This window comes from Pteropus medius, unplaced genomic scaffold (genome assembly GCF_902729225.1).
Source record: "Pteropus medius unplaced genomic scaffold, Ma_sr-lr_union100, whole genome shotgun sequence".
Taxonomy (NCBI): domain Eukaryota; kingdom Metazoa; phylum Chordata; class Mammalia; order Chiroptera; family Pteropodidae; genus Pteropus; species Pteropus medius.
Genome location: NW_024342473.1, coordinates 14,938,887 through 14,958,427, shown reverse-complemented (window position 1 = coordinate 14,958,427; position 19,541 = coordinate 14,938,887). Strand labels below are relative to the sequence as shown.

The following is a 19,541-nucleotide window of genomic DNA, read 5'->3' as shown; positions in this document are numbered from 1 at the left end:
TTGTGTACTTGTATACACGTAGGGTGCTGCTACCCTTAGTGCTATTTCTCCCAAGTACTCAAAATCATTTACTATTTGCTTCGGGGGAACTTCACGGTGGAAATACATATGGCAGACACCCAAATCCAACACAATTGTAAGATAGAGTTTTGAAATGTTTGTTTTTCATGTTTCTGTTTCACCAAGTTTCAAAGAATTGGTATACAAAAATTATTATAAGTGCTAGACACATCCTGAGCCTAGATGTATCAAAACCAGCTGGAGGACCTGAGCCAATATTTTTTTGGAATGTTTTACGAAGCAAATCAGCACCTTCTATTACCCCAGGGTTGCCATTATTGATGTAAATGATCATTTATTGGCTAAGTTCAGAAATGCTAGAAAATAGAGAATTTGCTATTTATAGGTTCAAACGAACATAAAGTATAAGAGCTGGAAAGGCTATTAAACACCACTGAATTCCTTCAGTAGAAGAAATGCAAGGCACAGGACACAGATGTAATTTGCCCAAGATCATGTCCCTTGTTAGAGGCAGAGCTGGATTCAGAACAGAGATCTTGACTAGAACACACTCCCCGTAAAAAGTGCCACAACATTCATGTGAACTGAAGACACTCCCGCACTGACAGAGAACACTCCTGCGCTGAAACACCCTCATTCTAAACTTGTTCTCTAAAAACAAGATGAAATTCGCACCGATTTTAGTGCTAATGTGCGATATCATGAGACATCAAATATTCTCATGTTTTTATTGAATTTACCTGAATAAAACCACATAGAATTTTTCTCTAAGGTCTTAAAGTTAAAAAAAAAAAAAAAGTAACCAATTTGAGAAACTGAGAATTTTCATACCATTCTGTACCAATAAATGAGCGAGAGGCCTGTTAAGGACATTGTTTAAGATGATTTAAGGGCCTCCTTGGTGCTGGCCCAGTAAGAAGAGTGTAGCCAAAATACTGGTCTCATTTTCTGGCACAACTTCTCTGGTTTCCTAGGTTATTCTGTGCAATGATTGTGTCACACAGTTGTCTGGTTTTGCAGGCGTCTAGGGTATGGGTTCAGAATAAAGTCGACGAATCCAAACATGAAATTCACTCTCAAGTCGATGCCATCACAGCTGGAACAGCTTCAGTTGTTAACCTCACTGCCGGTAAGACCCTGAGGGGGTTGTGTTTGTGGTGTGTTGTGGTTTAAAAAAAAATGTTCTTTGATTGAAACAGATTTTCATATTATGAGATGACAGTCTATTTTTAGGTACCCCAAGTACTTCAGGCATTTTCTCCCACTGACCAAGAAGAAATGTGGGGAACACATTTCATTGTGTCTATATCATGCATCATCATTAAAAAGCTCTTCTCATTGTTTATCAGTAGGTTGGACATACTTCAAAGTGTATCGAGGCTAGTTTCTCCCTTCTGGGAGCTTACAATCTGAAAATGGTTTGAAAGACTAGATCTGTCATGTGTGCCTTCTTCTGTCTTGTCCAGCAGTAGTGTCTCCTGGCACAGCATGACTCTCCACCTTGCACTGTCAAGTAAGAGCCAGGAAATATCTTGGCTTCAATGTACAGCATTACAATGTTTCAGGAGCAGAGCTGACCTTCCTAAGTTGCTGACAGTGGCCTAACAAAAAGGGCCGTGAGATGCTGAGACTTCCTTTGGAATTTCAAAGGTGCTTGTGCTCAGTATTTCAATGTAGGAGGCCTCAGGGAGAAAGGACCCTGTGGAGAGCAGCATCTTGGAGACAGAATGCTATTCATCTCACCGTGAGCATGCCATGCTTTGTGTCTGACTCCTGCAGAGTGGTGGGTGACGAGCTGCTGCAATGCGGCTATTTACCTCCTGCCCACCTGGGCTGTCCTCCCCCTTCACCACTCTCCTTTGATGGAGAAGGCTTTTCTCTGTCCCAGGTGACCCTGCAGACACCGACTACACAGCTGTGGGATGTGCAATCACCACCATTTCTTCCAACCTGACGGAGATGTCCAAGGGTGTGAAACTGTTGGCGGCCCTCATGGATGATGAAGTGGGCAGTGGGGAGGACCTGCTCAGAGCTGCAAGGACCCTCGCTGGGGCAGTGTCGGACTTGCTGAAAGCCGTACAGCCTACTTCTGGAGAGGTGAGCTCTTGGGACAAGCAGTGACTCAGATTCTGATGAGACAGGTGCAGCTTTTGAGCCGTTCCTTCCATCTTGGTGGGGCATGTTCCCATGCTGCAGAGTTTAGAGAATCTGTGGTTCAACCTTCAACACTGGTTGAGCTCTTAGTAGGAAACTTTCCTTCTCCTTGCCCCCCAAATTTGATAAGGTGAAACCTCAGAAACTAACCCATATGTCAAAAACCTTTAAAAGGGATGCAAGTTTTGCCCCTTAATTTCCAGAAAACATGTATTACCTTCCTACCAACTGAATGAGATTCATTAGTTGAACATTTCAAATCTATCCACCTATTGCTGGTTTTTAAGACATGAGGCATTTCCTTACACAGATGTCACCAGGACGCTTATGTCTCCTGTCTGGAAGGTAGTCGGAGACTCTCGTTTAAGTGCAGGAGGAGCCAGTCACACCAGATTCCTCTCTCTGCACTGCCGTGTCTGTTGGCACCGTGGAGGGAGTGCATTTTCTTTCCAACCAGTGTGTGCTCTTTGTTCGTAGCCTCGGCAGACAGTTTTGACCGCCGCTGGAAGCATTGGACAGGCCAGTGGGGACCTTCTGAGACAGATCGGAGAGAATGAGACTGATGAGCGATTCCAAGTAAGATATTTGCAGCTCATAATCTTGGGAAGGCGCCTAAGTGATGGTCTAGGCCCAACTAGGAGAATGGAATGTAAAACCCAACCTTCCTTGTGCTATCAAGAATAAGTTTGAGGTAGATTATCTGGTGGGTGAAGTCTTTGTGTGTTAATTAAAAAATTTTTGTAACTGAAAAACTCATTTTACTTTTATCATAAAACACTTATTTAGCTCTTCTCACTGGTTAATACACTGGACATTTCTTTAAACACAAAAGTAGAGAGAGTAATGTCATGAACCCCTCGTTTCTACCACCCAACCTTTATAGTGATAAACTCATGGCCAATCTTATTTTCTCTATTCAGGGGCAGTTTTAATTGCATCATTGGGGAGTTCATGTATAAAAGTGGAAATGCGTGCACTCTCACGCATTGCACTTACACACAGCAAAGGCTTTCCTTTACATTCAGAGGTGGGTCTATTGTCTGTGTCATCTAAAGTCACAAGTGTGGTGAAGTCTTTTTATGTCATCCTTCTTTTTCAATACCAAGGACATGTGCTCTTTGTCCTCTGACAGACAGCTGTAGCCGCTGCTTGTAGGTAGCCTGATGCACCGCCAGCTCAGACAAGACCTCGATTTGTCTGCCTCTGTTGCCAGCCACCACAGAAGAGGTGCCGAGGCCTGCTGTTAAGAGCTTCAGGCTAGGATGAGCTTCTCTTCTCACATACTTGCAGGCAGAAACCCTTCACTCCTCCTTCTCCTCCTCTTAAGTTCTAATTGTGCAAGTAATATATCAATACATTCTAATTAAATGATTATAGTCTGCGCCTGGTTCTCTCGAATATGCCCTTTTTCCAAATCCTATGTTATATGCACTGTTTGGGAATTCCGTAGAATTCAGAATAAAAATATCATTCGGCTTTTTAAGTTTCTTGCTTCATGGGTGGCAGTTTCATGCCATTTTATCTAGAACTACCAAACTTCATTAACATAGCATGCATCACTTACACTAAGAAAGGATCGTGTACGTTGTACTACATGAAACATGCACCTTCATCCACAGGTGTATTTGTTTCTCCTCTACTTTCCATATACCTATGGTGCTGAGGCCACAGGACTCATTCATTTTCTGCAATGCGGTAAAACATCCGGTGCTTGACTATTCAAGACAGGATGAGTGTGAGATCCATAATCTAGTATCCTGGAAGCCATTTCTATGCTGGGATGGCCAGTTATAATTATAAAGAGAATTAACTGCAGACCACATAAATATATTTCACTAAATCCAAATATATTTCACTAATTGTGTCCCTCCTTACTTCTCCTTAGCAGATCCCTAAACTGGCCTTTGCTTTTCGTATTGAAGCAGGTAATTCTTTGTAGGCAGTTACCTACTTACGAACTGTGTAAATATGTTGGTTTATTAGACTTAATCATTCTCAAGTGGTCAATTTACTTTCCTTAAAAATATTATTGCTTTCCCTAAAGTGTTTGGGAAGCTTGAAGGAAAAGTCACAATACTTCCCTATGACATCTCACACATCCTTGTATGTTTGCAGACTTTGCCTTTATTTTTTTCTTCAAGTGTTTTCATCGCATATAAATGCAAACTCTGCTTTCTAATGTTTGTTTCCATTCAGACATGGTAGGGCAGCCAGTTCAGGTTCAGGGGGCTTTCTTACGAGGAAAAGGCCTGACTCGAGTGTCTTCGGTTTCTGTGAGGTCTCTAGGCAAACACCGGTACAGTGAGGTGATCCCGCAACCCCTTGTTAGGAGCAGGCTTTGGCTTGCTGACGCTAGATTTCTTACTCTCTGTTTTTCGGATTCTTGAGATCCTATCTTAGAGCTTTTCTTGGGTCCTTAATGTACTGCATGTTCCCAGACTTAACAAAGATTTATTTTACACGGGCTACATAATAGTGGTCTTGTTGGAAACTTTGACAAAGGCCTTGTCAGCATCTATAACTGTAGTATCACATTCTTTTTCTAACTGTATTTTTTTAATTAATAGGATTAGAGTTTCTACAAATGAGCCTAACAAAGCACTTTAGAACAATCATGAGTCTTAGTCCCTGTGTGAAAAGATGGATTCGTTATCAAGTGAAAAAATACGACAACCCACTTTGGAAAGTTATTTTCCTAAATCTTCTTACTAATTTGTGACACTCAAGTTGTGTTTTCATTTAATACTGAGATATAGGTGTCCAAGAATTGTAACTTCGAAGGCCGTGTTGCGAGCAATTGCTAAAAGTTGTGTGGCAAACAAGTGCCAGTCCAGTCACAAAGGCATCTTCAAATTTCAGGCTTTGTTTTTTCTCTGGACATCCCGTAAAGACTGGACTGAATTGTTCCTTTAAGACTGCTTGGTTTTGTCAATTTTAAAATCCACTTACTTGATGTTTCTGATTTGCCTGGATAGCATATAGTCTTTTCTCTGTGTAAAATTACATAGGCTAAACGGTCTTTCCAATTTATCTTCTCATAAGATATCTTGTTGTAAAGACTGTGGGTGCCCTTTGCATTCAGAATAAAAAGTGCTTTTCGTTATTATCCAATGAATTAATAAAGACTTCTGACCACATGTCCTAGAAGAAATCCTTCACATGTTTGTTCAAAATGAAAATGGCTCATATGTTTGGGAAGGCATTTCCAAACCAAATAAACTACCTTCAGTATTAAAAACAAACAAGTAAATGAAAAGTAACAATGGTTATTCTTCAGTTCACACAGCTGAGTGAAAAAACTGGTGGACAGAATCAAAGGATTCTCCATTCTGCAAGCAGAATGCCTTTTGTTGAGTTGAAGCATAAACTGATCTTTAAAGGCTCAAAGTTCCTCACATCTTTGCTGAGGTCACAGCTTATAGCTAGTTTATTTATGTAGGCTCCCTTCCCATTTTTTATAACAATTTAATCCCTGTGCAGGAGACTACACAACACACGTTCAGAGCATTCCTTAGCTCTTGAGACGTAGGTGGTTTCTGTGCATGTCCGACGTTGCCCTCTGGAGGCAAAGATGTGACTGAATTTGTGGTGATCATTTGGGTCCTTGTGCAAAGTAGAAAACCAAAAGATAAATTTTCAAGTCGTAGTGGGCCATAACTTGCATAGTATTTGTGGTATCTGGATACATTTTCAGCTTCTTCTGATCCACCATATCAACCACATTCAAGAGACATGGTCAGGACTCTCGGTATTGGATAAGTGCATGAATGTGAATCAGTGATTAAAGTAAAAACTATTTCCTCAAATTAGCCTATTTTAGATTTAAACCTATGCTACTTAATGTACAGGAGGCTAAGTTGTTAAGATGTGAGTCTCCTTCCTTAGTTAGCTCAAAAGATAAGTTGACATTTCAGGAAAATAAATGGAAAAAATTATTCTCAAGTACTGAAGGAAAAGGGTCAAAGAGAACAATAGAATGGTCAAGTAGACACCACATTTTCAGGCTATGAAGGGTAATTAGAAAAAAAAGCAAATGATTTTATTTTTCTTAGGATGTTTTAATGAGCCTGGCCAAAGCTGTTGCCAATGCTGCCGCCATGCTGGTACTAAAGGCAAAGAACGTCGCCCAGGTGGCTGCAGACACAGTCCTGCAGAACAGAGTGATCGCCGCTGCCACCCAGTGCGCCCTCTCCACCTCCCAGCTTGTGGCCTGTGCCAAGGTAAGCCAGCTGGGGCCCCTGGCTTTTTCTACAGAGTGTCACCTGCCCTTACCTGCCTCTAGTCATTGGGGCGAAGCCAGAGAAGAATTCGTTAAAATCGTCTGAGACAAAGAGCTTGCTTCAGGTGTTTCTTTTTTTGGTGATGTGATAGGAGTTTAGCATAAACTGCCCAATTCTACTTTTATCATTTGTTCTATGCTCAAGTCCTCAGGCAGTGATACTTTTCTGTGTCTAATTGCCATTTCTTCATGACTATCATTGTATCTCCCCTTTGGACTTGTCAATATGTCTTATTTACACATGCACACAAAAGATTCTTGTATAGTCAGCATTATAAATGGGTTCAGAAATAACCCTCAGAGTTTATGAGGGCCCTTTCTACACCACACAGTGTTAGAGTGAGGGTAATGAGGATCAGGGTCATCGTTGCCAGTTAGGGTGTGTACTGTGTGTCATACTCCACCTCATTAATCACCACCACCCCGGTTTGCTGAAGAGGAAACGGAGGCATTAGAAGTAGCTTAAGGCCGCAGAAATTGTAAGTGGCAGAACTGAGTTTTTAACACGGGCCTGACTGACTTCAAATACCCTTTCTACTCCATGCGTGTCTTCACCGAGATGATGCATCAGATGAGAGGTGTTCGTTTCTCAACTTCATGCCAGAACATGTTGTGCAGACCTGTGACCTGGCTCAGCCTGGTGTTTCTTATGCTGTGGTAGGATTTGCAGCATCAGTTGAAGGTGTACTGGATGGTCTCCCTCCTGCTTTCCTTGTTTTACCCTCCTCGTGTCCACAAATAACTGACAGAATCCCCGTTTATTTAAGTACCGTGAAGCAGAGTTCCAAATGTCTCTGATCAAAGAAAATTCTTTTAGATGGTCTTGTTATCCTAGCTCAGAAGATTCCAGAGGGTTTCTAAAATGAGGAGATATAATTGGTAAAATACTGGAAATTTCTCTCTATAGAAATAGTCAGTGGTATAGACTGTTACATATCACTAATGAAGGTAAAATTAGCAGACATCTAAAAATCACAAAGACGAAGTGAAATAATGAAGTATGAGAAACCACAGTGATGGCTTAGTTTAATTCCTGGTCCTATAAGTAAGGAACAGAGACCCAGAGCAGGAAGTCGATGTGGTAGAAATACTAGCACACACTGGGGACCAAGAGTTGACCCAGATCTGCTCCTGTCTCTCTTCAGGTGGTGAGCCCCACCATCAGCTCCCCTGTGTGCCAGGAGCAGCTGATCGAAGCAGGGAAGCTCGTAGACCGCTCGGTGGAGAACTGCGTCCGCGCCTGCCAGGCAGCCACTGATGACAGCGAGCTCCTGAAGCAGGTCAGCGCAGCAGCCAGTGTGGTCAGCCAGGCCCTGCACGATCTCCTGCAGCATGTGCGACAGTTTGCCAGCCGAGGCGAGCCCATCGGCCGCTACGACCAGGCCACTGACACCATCATGTGTGTCACCGAGAGCATCTTCAGCTCCATGGGCGATGCTGGTGAGGGGCTAGGCTGGGGGTGGGTGGGCCATTCCGGGGTTCCCAGAGGGTGACGATGGTAAGAAAGGTGACGGCTGCCTGGGTGCCTGTCAAGGGCGAGTTCTCATCGCCCTCACTCAGATACTATCTCTCTCAGGCTGGTAAAAGGATGGAAGACTCATAACATATCCATCTACAGCAACATTTAAAGATTTAAAAGTTAACTAGGATTTTTATATATATATAATTTAAGTTCACAGTAAATGCCTTTTATTTTAAGAATGTCTATGTTGGATGTGACATAGTAAGTCAGTACAGCCACAGGAGGAAGCAAGAATGGGTCTTGGAAAGAAGTTTATTATACTCACAGGTCTCAGAGAGGGAATCACCACATGCCACTCAAGGTCACAAGGGGAAGTGTCAGGTTTTGGTCAGGTCACAGAAGACAGGATTGAGGGGAGAGTTTAGGCCATAGCCTTCATTCAGGTTTCTATGGGCAAGGCAAGGCAGGGCAAGGCAGAGCAGAGTGAACAGTTCAGGATTGGCCAGTTGGAGTAATTTCAACAGGCTCCACACTATCGGGGCTGTCCCTAGTTGCCTGGTGCCTGACTCTGGGATGATTAAGGCGGAGGAATGTTGCCTCCTGGCCGCTTGGAGGAGGTATGGCTCAGGACTGGTTAGTTTCCATATCAAAGACATGCTCCTGGCTCTGGACCCTTTGCTATCTCTAAGAACTGGTGAGCCCAGGAGGGGCAGTCTGTCTCCAACCAGTAAGGTTTTTATTAAATGTCAAGCATCATCATATGCATAAAATTTAAAAATATATACAATATAATTTTTCAGTCTATAAGTTGCAAAGTTTGTGTCCCCAGACCCAGCTCATCTCTATCCCACCTAAGTCTCCAGAACTGACCACTTAACAACTTCTGTGCAATGTCTGTTTTATCTGTCCAAAAATTTTCGATCTTTCTACAGTCATGTATATGTGTGTAACACCCTCTTTTTTAAAATATATAAATGGAATTGTGTTATACAGACTTTTACAACTGTTTTCACTTAATATATCTTTGACTATTTTTAATGTTGACCTACCCAATAATCTTTTTAATGGCAGCATAGTATATACCATAATTTACTCGACCAGTTATCTTTTATTTTTCTCTCTCTCTTTTAAACGCCTACTGCACCTGGTATTCCTAAGTGGTCTCCCATCCAAGTACCAACCAGGCCCGACCCTGCTTAGCTTCTGAGATCAGATGAGATCGGGCATGTTCAGGGTGGCATGGCCGTAGACTCGACCAGTTATTTTTTAATGGACATTCAAGTGGTTTCCAGTTTTTTTGGTTTGTTAATTTGTTTTGCTCTTACAAAAAGCATGCTTCAGTAAGCAAAATAAAAATATCTTAATTTTTTTTTTTTTGCTTTTGAAAGTATGTGTAGAGTAAGTTCCTATCAATGGAATTGCTGAGCCAATAGCTGTATATATTTTTTATTTTAAATGTTTCTAAGAAAGTTCTCTCCAGAAAGGTCCCACAATGTGCAACCCCGCCAGTAGTTTGTGAGAGCTGTTTTTTTTTCTTCAGTACAGAGCAATACCTTATAACAGGTATTTTTTTAAAGAAAATTACCTTATGCTTTTCTGTGTCCTTTTTACATGATTTAAGAAGATAGCAGTGCTCCACACATTTAGATTTTTTTGTTATTCTTTTGTTTTTGTTTTTTAGTAAAACTTGTCTTTTGGAACACTTATAGACTTACAGAAGACTTGTGAAACCATACAGAGTTGTCGTCTGCCCTTCCCAGTTTCCCACATTTTTAACGTCTTCATAATCCATGGCACATTTGCCAGAACTGGAAGATTAGCACTGATATGTCCTGTTAACCAAACTACAAACGTTGTTCAGATTACACCAGTTTTTCCACTGATGTCCTTTTACTCTCCCAGAATCCAATCCGGGATACCTTGAATGTAGCACATTTCGATTTTCCTGAAAGCTTTTCTTACCCTAAATGTACAGTTCTTCAGCATTCTTCTCAAATGACCTTTAGGAGAGGAAGAAGTCCCTTACATTTCGGTAGCTTTGTTTTTAATGTTGACTCTTATACCCCTCCCACTTCCAAAAGGAACTTGAAATAGATTTAAATAAAATCACAGGTATAATATAATCAAACCATTACTAATAATATCAAAACCAGTATTGAGAAGAATAGGGTGAGCAAAGATAAAATGGATAGGGAAAATTGGACCAAGCACTTGAGCGTGAAAGTAGGGTCTATGCTTTTTATTAGTAAAAGCCAAATGACACAAACAGATTATGTGATATTACTTATCTGGTGTTAGGTAGCATGTGAATTAATTCAAAATTGAAAAATAATTTTTTCGATACACATTACTCTAAGAATTTATTATAGGAGCTTTTTTGTAAGAAGTTCTTGACGTGAGGTAATTAATATTTTCTGTTTAAGTATTTACTAAAGATAAATGCACATCGTAAAACCACATAATTTTCTTCCTGCCTTCTCTTTATAAAAAGCTCCTCTTTGGTTGTTTAAAGATTCCAATTGGATGTGTTTGGGGCATGCAGTCCCGACAGCCACAGGGGGTATTTTCATTTCTGAATCTAATTTGACTGCATTGCTTAGGAATAGAGCGTGGGGGCTTGCTTCTCTCCATCCTTCTTGTCAGAGTAGAGACGAGACTGATGCCTCCTGAGGTTTCACTCGCACTTTAGAAAGCAGACAAACTGACCACATCCTCAATCCCACCCTCTAGGTGAAATGGTGCGCCAGGCCCGGGTCCTGGCCCAGGCCACCTCAGACCTCGTCAGTGCCATGAGGTCAGATGCAGAAGCTGAAATTGACATGGAGAATTCAAAGAAGCTCCTGGCAGCAGCAAAACTCTTGGCTGACTCTACGGCTCGCATGGTGGAAGCTGCAAAGGTATTACATTGGATTTGTCCAACTGAAAGGTGAACATTAGCAAAAGCTAGGATTTAGAAGGTAACTTCAAGATAGAGAATGGTCAGGCCAAGTGTGAGTTTTGTCTGTTTAAAACCTATGTGGTGTTGTAATGTTTCACCTTGTTCAAGTGGGAAAGGAGAAGGTCGTGGAAGATGTGGATGAAGCCTTTTAGGTGTCGACTCAGCCATGGGCAACAAAGTATATCTGCTTAGTGAGTGCTCTTTCTCAACTGAGTAATCACCATTGGCATTATTGAAAATGGCGCTTCATCTAAAATTGAGATTTTCAGCAGTAAATTAACTTACACCTGTTTGCTTCCTGCAGCCTTAATGTTACTTGGCCCTCCTTTTGAATTCCCAACGAAACTCTTTATCAAGATTTTACATAGTAGAGCACTTCCTGATTCACTGTTCTTCAAATCCCAGTAGCAATTTAATATATTATAGAAGAGTTTGAATAGTTAAGGGTCTGTTTTGTGCTTTTTGACAGCTGTGTCGTATGTCATGATGCTTCTAAAAGCCTGTGATTCTTCACCTGGGACTCTTTCAGAGCTCCCTGTGAAACATACTGAAGCGCACATGCCTCCATTCCACCCCCAGAGACCCTGATCCACGAGGTCACTGGTGGGACTGTGTTCACGTATGTGTATGTGTGTGTGTACATTCCACAGGGGATTCTGATGCCTACCTCTAGCCGAGAACTGTTTAAAATGGATAAGGCTATATTTTCCTATGTTGTTTTTATTATGCAATTAGCCTATGTTTCCTGTGGAATTAGAAAATGCAGAAAACTGTAAATAAGAAAACAAAAATCACCTTCAACTTCATACCCTACAGGTAACATGTTTAATGTACTTCTTCGCATTTAAGATGCATTAAACATCCCCACATCTTATCCTGTCTCCCAGGCCTCCAACAGAATAGTAGCTTATCTCAACCAAGTATGTAAATTACTTCACTTAGAATGTATTGTGACATGCAGTGAGCCATGTAGACCACCTTCGTTGACTCACCATTGTATTACTTGAGGGACTGAGAGTTCTTCCAGATACATCGCAGGTAGGGCTGAAGAGAAACTTGAGGGGAAGGGTCTAAACTTCCTTTGTCTCCTTATCTCTGTTTCAGCCAAGAAGCTCTGCCTCTTAACCATCTCTTTTAGCAAAAATACACATTAGAGTTTTGTACAGTAGTTAAATTTTTTAATGGTTTTTACTAATTTCTTTTTTACCCCTTCTAAGTCTAAACAAAGCTATTTCAAGCAAACTCTCATGTTCACAAAAATTATCTGCTAGAACCTTAGTGAAAAATCTCATCCCTTATTTTACAGGTGAGGAAATTAAAATTCAAAAAGAACAAGCCAACCATCACATAACCAGGACCAAGCCAGGACCGATGTATACACTTTTGTTTCTATATGTATGGTGTTCCTCAGACAGGAGAATCTTTCACCAGTGACATGTGTCTGTCATACCAATCAACATAAAATTCTGAGAGAGATGAGCAGAGGGATGTTTATCTTACCGTCTTTTAAATCATGCATTTCTGACCACAAGTTAATTTGTATGGACAGCCAAGGCTATGATCTCATGTGTTTAATTATTACCATTGAATTTCTACTGTTTAGCAGTACAGTTTTGAAACATCTAGTAGATATTTTTTGTTGTCGAGAGGAAGCATATTTATCATAAAGATATTGCTTGACACATTTGGCTCTCTCTTCCAGATACTTTGAATTACTAGGAAAAAGTAAAATTCAAGCTATGCATTCAGTGTCTGTGGCATGCTGCCCCCTGAACCTCTTGAAATCTTTATTTTCACCTTCTCAGGGTGCTGCAGCCAACCCTGAGAATGAGGACCAGCAGCAAAGACTGAGAGAAGCTGCGGAAGGTCTCCGGGTGGCAACCAACGCTGCTGCCCAGAATGCTATTAAGAAAAAAATTGTCAGTCGATTGGAGGTCAGTAAAGAGGCTGATTTTGTGATGCTCATTTTAGATGCAAAGAGTTCCTGGAAAGAATAATCAGATTAATAAGGAAAAGCCTTATAATGTAAAGGAAGCTAAATCAAGATTAACGATATAGTTTAATGGTTTAGATACTAAGCATAATTCGAAATGTTGGTTTACATACATTATACATTTAGGTTCAATGATTTAGGCACCTTGACACAATCTGAAAAATTGCTTCAGTTCATGGTTTCAGAAAGCCAAAATGTTTTCTGAGTTTGGCATTTCTAAATAGAAATCAAATATTCTTTCAGGAGGACCCAGGATTTTTTTTTTCCCTGGCATTACAGGATGTCTACATTCAGGAAGGACCTTTAGCTAAAAATGTGTATATTTTGTTGGAGGCAATGATTCTTTCAGGTCTCCCAATAGAAAATAAAAAGTTTGGTGCAAACTGTGTAAGAAAATAAATCTGTCTCACAAATGTACGCAGGAGACTGACACTAAAATTTGAGAGGCTAGAAGCTGAGAAGCTCCCTTTCTAGGGTGTAATCCCTCCGTGTGTAGTCTGCTGGATTCTGGAGGAAAACTGGCCTCCTAACTCCTGGAAGAACATGAGAGTGTAAACACAAGGACTCCTGTGGGAAAGTCTGGGCCTTTCTGAACCATGGCTTCCCTGGGGTTGCTAGAGAACAGTCATGAGCACCAACATTGTGCTTGACCCAGAGAGCAGCCCGTGCTGCTGTGGGAGAAATTTTTTTTTCCCTAACACATTTAGACTTGGTGCTGCTTATCATTACCATCACCATCTTGGAATTGTCCCTTGTCTTTTTGAGAAAGACAAATGAACAATGGAACTTGACCTTTCAAGCATGCTTATCACTTATCCCAGGGAATGTAAACCAAATGAAGATAACAGGGCACTGTTAGGTCAGGATCATCAGTGGTATTTAAAAGGCAGAGCCTGTGCCTGGAATTCCCTTTCTTACGCGTGCAGCTATCCAATGCCAACACTTTAATGGAAGACACACATATAAATGTGCGTGCGTATATGTTGGCACATTCAAACCCTGGATCACCTCTCCCTCTCCTCTCCAGGTTGCAGCTAAGCAGGCTGCAGCTGCAGCCACGCAGACCATCGCCGCCTCCCAGAACGCGGCTGTGTCCAACAAGAACCCTGCAGCCCAGCAGCAGCTGGTTCAGAGCTGCAAGGTGAGGATCCTGCTGCCAGAGCCAGGTCTGCTGTCAATAACCCTGATAGCATTAGAACGCCAAGTGCCCTGGTGATTTGGTTAAGACCGATCATCCAGGCCCCTAATCCAGTTTGTTCCGGCTCCTATGTTCCAGGTGTACACACACACGTACATCTGGTTTTTGTCTGTTAAGTGGATGGCCTATGTGGAGAGAGAGCGTGATTTTTTTTCCTTTGTCTAGATTCTTTTCGAGAGACTGAATCTAAGAGGATCAATGACCAGGCCATTTTCAGGCTCTGAAATAGTAATGAAGCATTGAATTTCCAGAGTGCTTGTCTCCCTTTGTGACATGGGCCGTCGCAGTCAGTCTATACTCATCGTAGCAAGGTTGATTTCCTGCTTTACACTGATTGCACCTCAAGGATTTATTTCATCTTATCTGGCTTCAGTGACGATGTGCTTTGGCGCTTTCTATTGTTACCTATTTATTCTTCTGAGACCTGGGCCTTGATGCCATGTTGCAGCCAAAGGGCACAGTGAACACCCTTGTTGCCTTCTCTGAGGACCCAGGGAGTTGACTCTCCAAGGAGACCCCTGAATGGTGCCAGACACAAAATCTAATTGCGTAGCCATCGCCTGTGTGTTAGCAATATATCTTGACTCAGGTCTCCTGAAAGTGTTTGCAGTTAGCAGTGGGAGCTGGCCAGAGAGGCATATTGGATTGTGCCTGGGTACTGAGTGCTAACTGCCCTCTCCTTTTTCAAATCTCCTCTGCGAAATGATTCACATGTGAGGGGTGTTGCCACTTCTACTTCAGAAATAGCTTTACTTCCGAGGGGAACCACCCCGGGCCCTCCAAGTCCTGATTCTGAGTTCTCTGAGGTCAGCCCCCATGTCTAGGACCGAGTGTGGTCTAGTACAAAGGCCTCAGCAGTGCAGGAGGACCCCATCCTCAGAACCGTAAGCATAAAGAAGGGGTCTTTCAGAGAGCCAGCCCCTGGTGGAGGGGAGTTTGTTTACTATTCAGTCCTCAATTCAGCGGCCAGCAAGAGTAGAAAAATAGCATTTTCCCTTCTCAGAGAGCAAATGCTTCTTGTGTCTAGGAAAATACTACAGTATGAATCCCCTCCACCATCTCTGTGAAGAGATCGAAGATGCTCAGCCTGTGGGTATCACTGTTGAAAAATGAGAGCATTACTAGTTATCAGGTGGGAGAGGGGAAGGGAACCAAATTCCTGGAGCCAGAAGTCCTGAGAAAAATCTCAGGGGAAATATTTTTTTTAATCTTTGTTGGAGTGGGCTCCTGAAAAAAGTGACACCAGGGTGGGATGCACTTGGTACCTTCATAAGCAGTGACATCCACTGCACCTCCCTCCTCTACCCTGGGTTTTCCAGTTTGAGAAATGGAAAGGGCTACTTAGAACAGGAAGAGGAGCCATGGTGACATGAAAGCTGACAGAATGTATGCCTGCGAAGTAAGAAATCGAAGTGCCGGAATGTGCTGGTAGTTGAGTACTTTGCTCACTTTTCTTCTGAACAGGGGACCACAAGACTCAAGTTTATTCACCGGTGAATTGTATAGATTCTTTGATTCTAAGGTTTGAACCCTAATGAGCCAGGGTGGTGTGAGTTGGAACTAGGGACATTCTTTTAAGGCCTCATTATGGAGACTCGTCTTGCGATGAATGTATTGGGATCTTTGGGACAACAGGGTAGGTAGAGCACGTGTGGGAGAAGGGAAGTCAGAGGTTCTTTTGTTAGGATTCAGTGTTGGTAAGGACCTAGCTGGCAAAAAGGGCTGTACAAATCCAAAGTCTGGGACAGGCATTCCCAGGAGTGATAGCACAGCCAAAAAACATCATTGGGTCATTTTCCACCCTGTTCTGGTAATTCATGCTAGGTGTGCTCAATTTAATTTCCTTGCTTCCTGTAGGCAGTGGCTGATCACATCCCTCAGCTGGTCCAGGGGGTCAGAGGGAGTCAAGCCCAAGCAGAAGACCTCAGCGCCCAGCTGGCTCTCATCATCTCCAGCCAGAACTTCCTCCAGGTAACAAGGAAGCATTCACCTTGATTTTACTCAGAACTCCCCACTGGGCAGGGGGTGCCCTTTATCTTTAAAGAGAGGAATTAAGGAATTCCACAGCCATAGCAATCTTTGCAGTCAGCACACCTTGAAGGCTTCCTCTTTATAGGTGCAGTTTCAAGAGAAGTAGATTTAGCTGGGCAAAGCAAAGTGCTAATATGCAGGGGAATTGCCCCAAGAGATGGCATATAATCCATTTTTCTCAGGAGTATCTTTATTTTTCTTCTATCAGAAAAAATCATGTAATAAGTTGCAAGTTGTGATAAACAGCCTAGTCCATAGTACTGCCTAAGGTCTGCTAGTTTCCAGAGCGGATAATCCTATGATTCATGGCCTGGGAAACAAGAAATGGTGAACACATCTTCTCCAAAGATGTGATGGTTTCTTGTGGCAACTGTAGAATTAATAAGTATTGTCAGTCTTTGTGGATGAGGAGTAGATTCATTTGAAGGAAAATTAAATAACATGAGGTTATTAAGTTGTAGGAAAACTCCCTTTTTACATACTTCTTGTATTCAGATCTCTCAGAACTTCCTACCTATGTCTTAAAAACAGTTCAGGTGATTAGGTAATTATCTCCCTTGTCTCCATTTAGTTGAACCATAGTTACAGAACCCAGTATTACATCTATTTGGTTAATTTTTCAAGTGTCACATATCCAACATACAGAGATAGAAGATGAAAAGTTTGATGTACTTCCTCTCATTTTAACTACACACACACACACGCACGTACATATGTATGTCTATAGTTTTTTAAATTGAGATTCATTGTATATAGACTGTTTTTCATGTTAAGGTATGAGCACTTATGATTTTAAATAACATTCTATCATATGACTATACTCACTGTTTAACTTCCCATCATTGGACATATAGGTTGTTTTCAGTTATTTGCCATCATAAACAACCTGTGATATCATAAAAGTCTTTATGTGTGCTCAAGTCTTTTTACCCTTCTTGAATTATTTCCTTAGGGTAAATTTCTGGAAACAGGACTGCGAGCAGCTTGTTTTTATCTTTGAGACATTGAGAACTGTGGCTTGGACGAGGTGTTTCTCTTTTCATTTAGGTGGTTGGAGGGCCTGGAGCCAGTTGTATTGTCTCCACTGCTGACAAGATTGTAGGATATGATGATAGAGCAGCACAGATATGTTCCAAGGGCCACCTTGTCCCTGCCCTGGTTTTTCTTTTTACTTTATTTTTTTTTTTTCTAATTTTCTTGTCGTAGACATATCATATCTTTTCAAGAATAAGGCAGAGTTAGAAATAAATAAAAATGGAATTGGCAGATCAAAAAGTTTTTACGTCTTAAACTTTCTTTATACCTGTTGTGAAATTGCTCTGCCAGGAGGTCGAATGAGTCTAAATTTACAAATAGCAGTTTATGGAGTGAACTTTTTAATACATTTTTTCTAAGTTGGAAAAAAAAAGCATTTAAAAAGATACGTGTTTTTGCCAGTTTAATTGGTGACATTCTTATTTTTTGATTTTTACATTTCCTTGATTTTCTCAATGTTTGTTAAACATTTTTCATGTTTCAGTTATTTATTTTTATTATATGAAGTAGTCTATTCATGATTTTTCTACACTCATGCTGGTTTTTCTTATAAGTTCTCATGAATTCTTTAAATAGTAAAAATATTAACTTTTGTCCTTAATGTTTATGGTCTGGCACTTAAATTTGTTACAGCTTTACTAATAGCAGTTATATAGCGTGTATTTTGAAACCCTTAAAAATATATATACTCTTTGTTCCACAAATTCTACTTTGAAAAATTTATACACAAAAAAAATTATGAACATGTACAGAATTTTAGCCACAAAGGTGTTTTTCATATTGGAAAAATGAGAACCATACCCAACAATACAGAATTGAGAAATATTAACAGGTGTATACACTGGAATACTATATAGCTATTAAAAAGAATATGTAAAACAAGGAGTTTAAAAAATAGAATTAATAGTACGATCTTATTTTTTAAAACATTTATTCACACGTGCGGACATTTCATGCATGGTGAAATTATCCTAGGTCGTAAGATGTGAGAAGTCATTTTATTTGTTTCATTTTGTCTGCCTATATTTTTTTTAAATAATCTATTGGATATATTTGAAACATACATTAAAGAGCTATTCTAAGAAACATAGAATCATATTTAATAAGAAACCCTCTTTGAAATCTGTTTTAAATGAGAATTTCAAGCTACTATCCCACTTTTGCCCCTTCACCAATGACACATCTTTTTTTTTTTAATATTCCTAGAATGTACTGCCCTAGAGTATCTGATTTCAGGTGGCAGTTTGCAGAGGGAATGTAGATGGTTTTAGAATTCCTTGTTTTAAGGGAAGTAAGTGCTGACTGATATGTGACCTTGCCGTTTGAGTCTGCTCTTTCACTCTTGCTGCCCAGGAGCTGTCTTACTTTCTGCTCATCTCTCTACAGCCTGGAAGCAAGATGGTGTCCTCTGCCAAAGCTGCAGTGCCCACCGTAAGCGACCAAGCTGCAGCCATGCAGCTGAGCCAGTGTGCCAAGAACCTTGCCACCAGCTTGGCAGAGCTGCGTACCGCCTCACAGAAGGCAAGTGGACCCTTGCCACAGCAGTTAGCTTATCAGGAATAGTGCTTTTAATTCTTTACTGCTGGTGTGACCTTGATGCTGCCCAGGGCCTGGACACTGCTGTGCATGTTACTTGTTCATTTCTTTTGCATGACCATTAAAGATGTCCTACATATACAGTGGCTTTTACCGCTTTTAGCCACAATCTCCTAGACTTCCTCATCACCTTCTGGTTGCAGATGACTTTTGTTAAACTATTTTAGGTTGCACCCTCCCCTTCCTCCCATACCCTGGATCAAATAAGGGTCTATTTTTATAAGGGGAGACTGGTAGTCATCAGTTTCTTCGGGCCAGGTAAATTGTGGACCAAAGTAAGTGATCGATCATATCGTTCAGCTATCATTTTGTGAACTTAAAAACAAATTTTTGTGAAGCAAATCTATCTCAGGTGGTCGTTTATATTATATTTTTTGCCCTGAAAGTTTTTCACATCTTAAATGAGAACAATCACCTTAACAAGATCCTCAGTTGAACAGAATAAGGGGTTAATGAGTTTGTCTCTGGAACTTATTAATTACCAGAAAGCCTCATTATTGCACTGTTTGATGTGGCATTAGCAAGATGTTCTGGCATGAATTCATTTTTTCTCATTGTAGCAATCCTTTTATAGAAATAGCCGGTCTCATCCATGAGCAAAGGAAGGATAGAAGCTGATTTTAATTCTTACTATGAATAGTGCTACATCACCAAAGAAAATATCCAGAGCTTTAGATTATCTCCAATAAAAAGTACTTTGAGCTGTGTTTCTCAAAGAGAGGTTTAAGGACCATCTGTACTGGAGTCACTTGGGGGCACTTAGAATGCGGGCTCCTGGGCCTCTGCACAACCAAATCAGAATCTCTGGTCATAGAACCCGAATGTCTGCATTTT

The 19,541-nt window shown here is 41.0% G+C and overlaps 1 protein-coding gene and 1 pseudogene across 11 annotated transcripts in view; one reads left to right on the top strand and one right to left on the bottom strand.

Moving 5' to 3' along the window:
* TLN2 (talin 2) overlaps positions 1–19,541 on the top strand; it is a 386,133-nt gene that overhangs the window by 255,827 nt on the left and 110,765 nt on the right. For all 11 annotated transcript variants that reach the window (XM_039865415.1, XM_039865406.1, XM_039865408.1 and 8 more), the window contains 10 exons: positions 1,042–1,150; positions 1,910–2,118; positions 2,653–2,751; positions 6,228–6,395; positions 7,600–7,894; positions 10,647–10,813; positions 12,660–12,788; positions 13,875–13,988; positions 15,903–16,016; positions 18,498–18,632. In XM_039865415.1, coding sequence (XP_039721349.1) covers positions 1,042–1,150; positions 1,910–2,118; positions 2,653–2,751; positions 6,228–6,395; positions 7,600–7,894; positions 10,647–10,813; positions 12,660–12,788; positions 13,875–13,988; positions 15,903–16,016; positions 18,498–18,632 — 1,539 coding nt within the window. The remainder of the gene's footprint in view (positions 1–1,041; positions 1,151–1,909; positions 2,119–2,652; positions 2,752–6,227; positions 6,396–7,599; positions 7,895–10,646; positions 10,814–12,659; positions 12,789–13,874; positions 13,989–15,902; positions 16,017–18,497; positions 18,633–19,541) is intronic.
* LOC120604744 (uncharacterized) lies at positions 9,049–9,167 on the bottom strand (annotated as a pseudogene).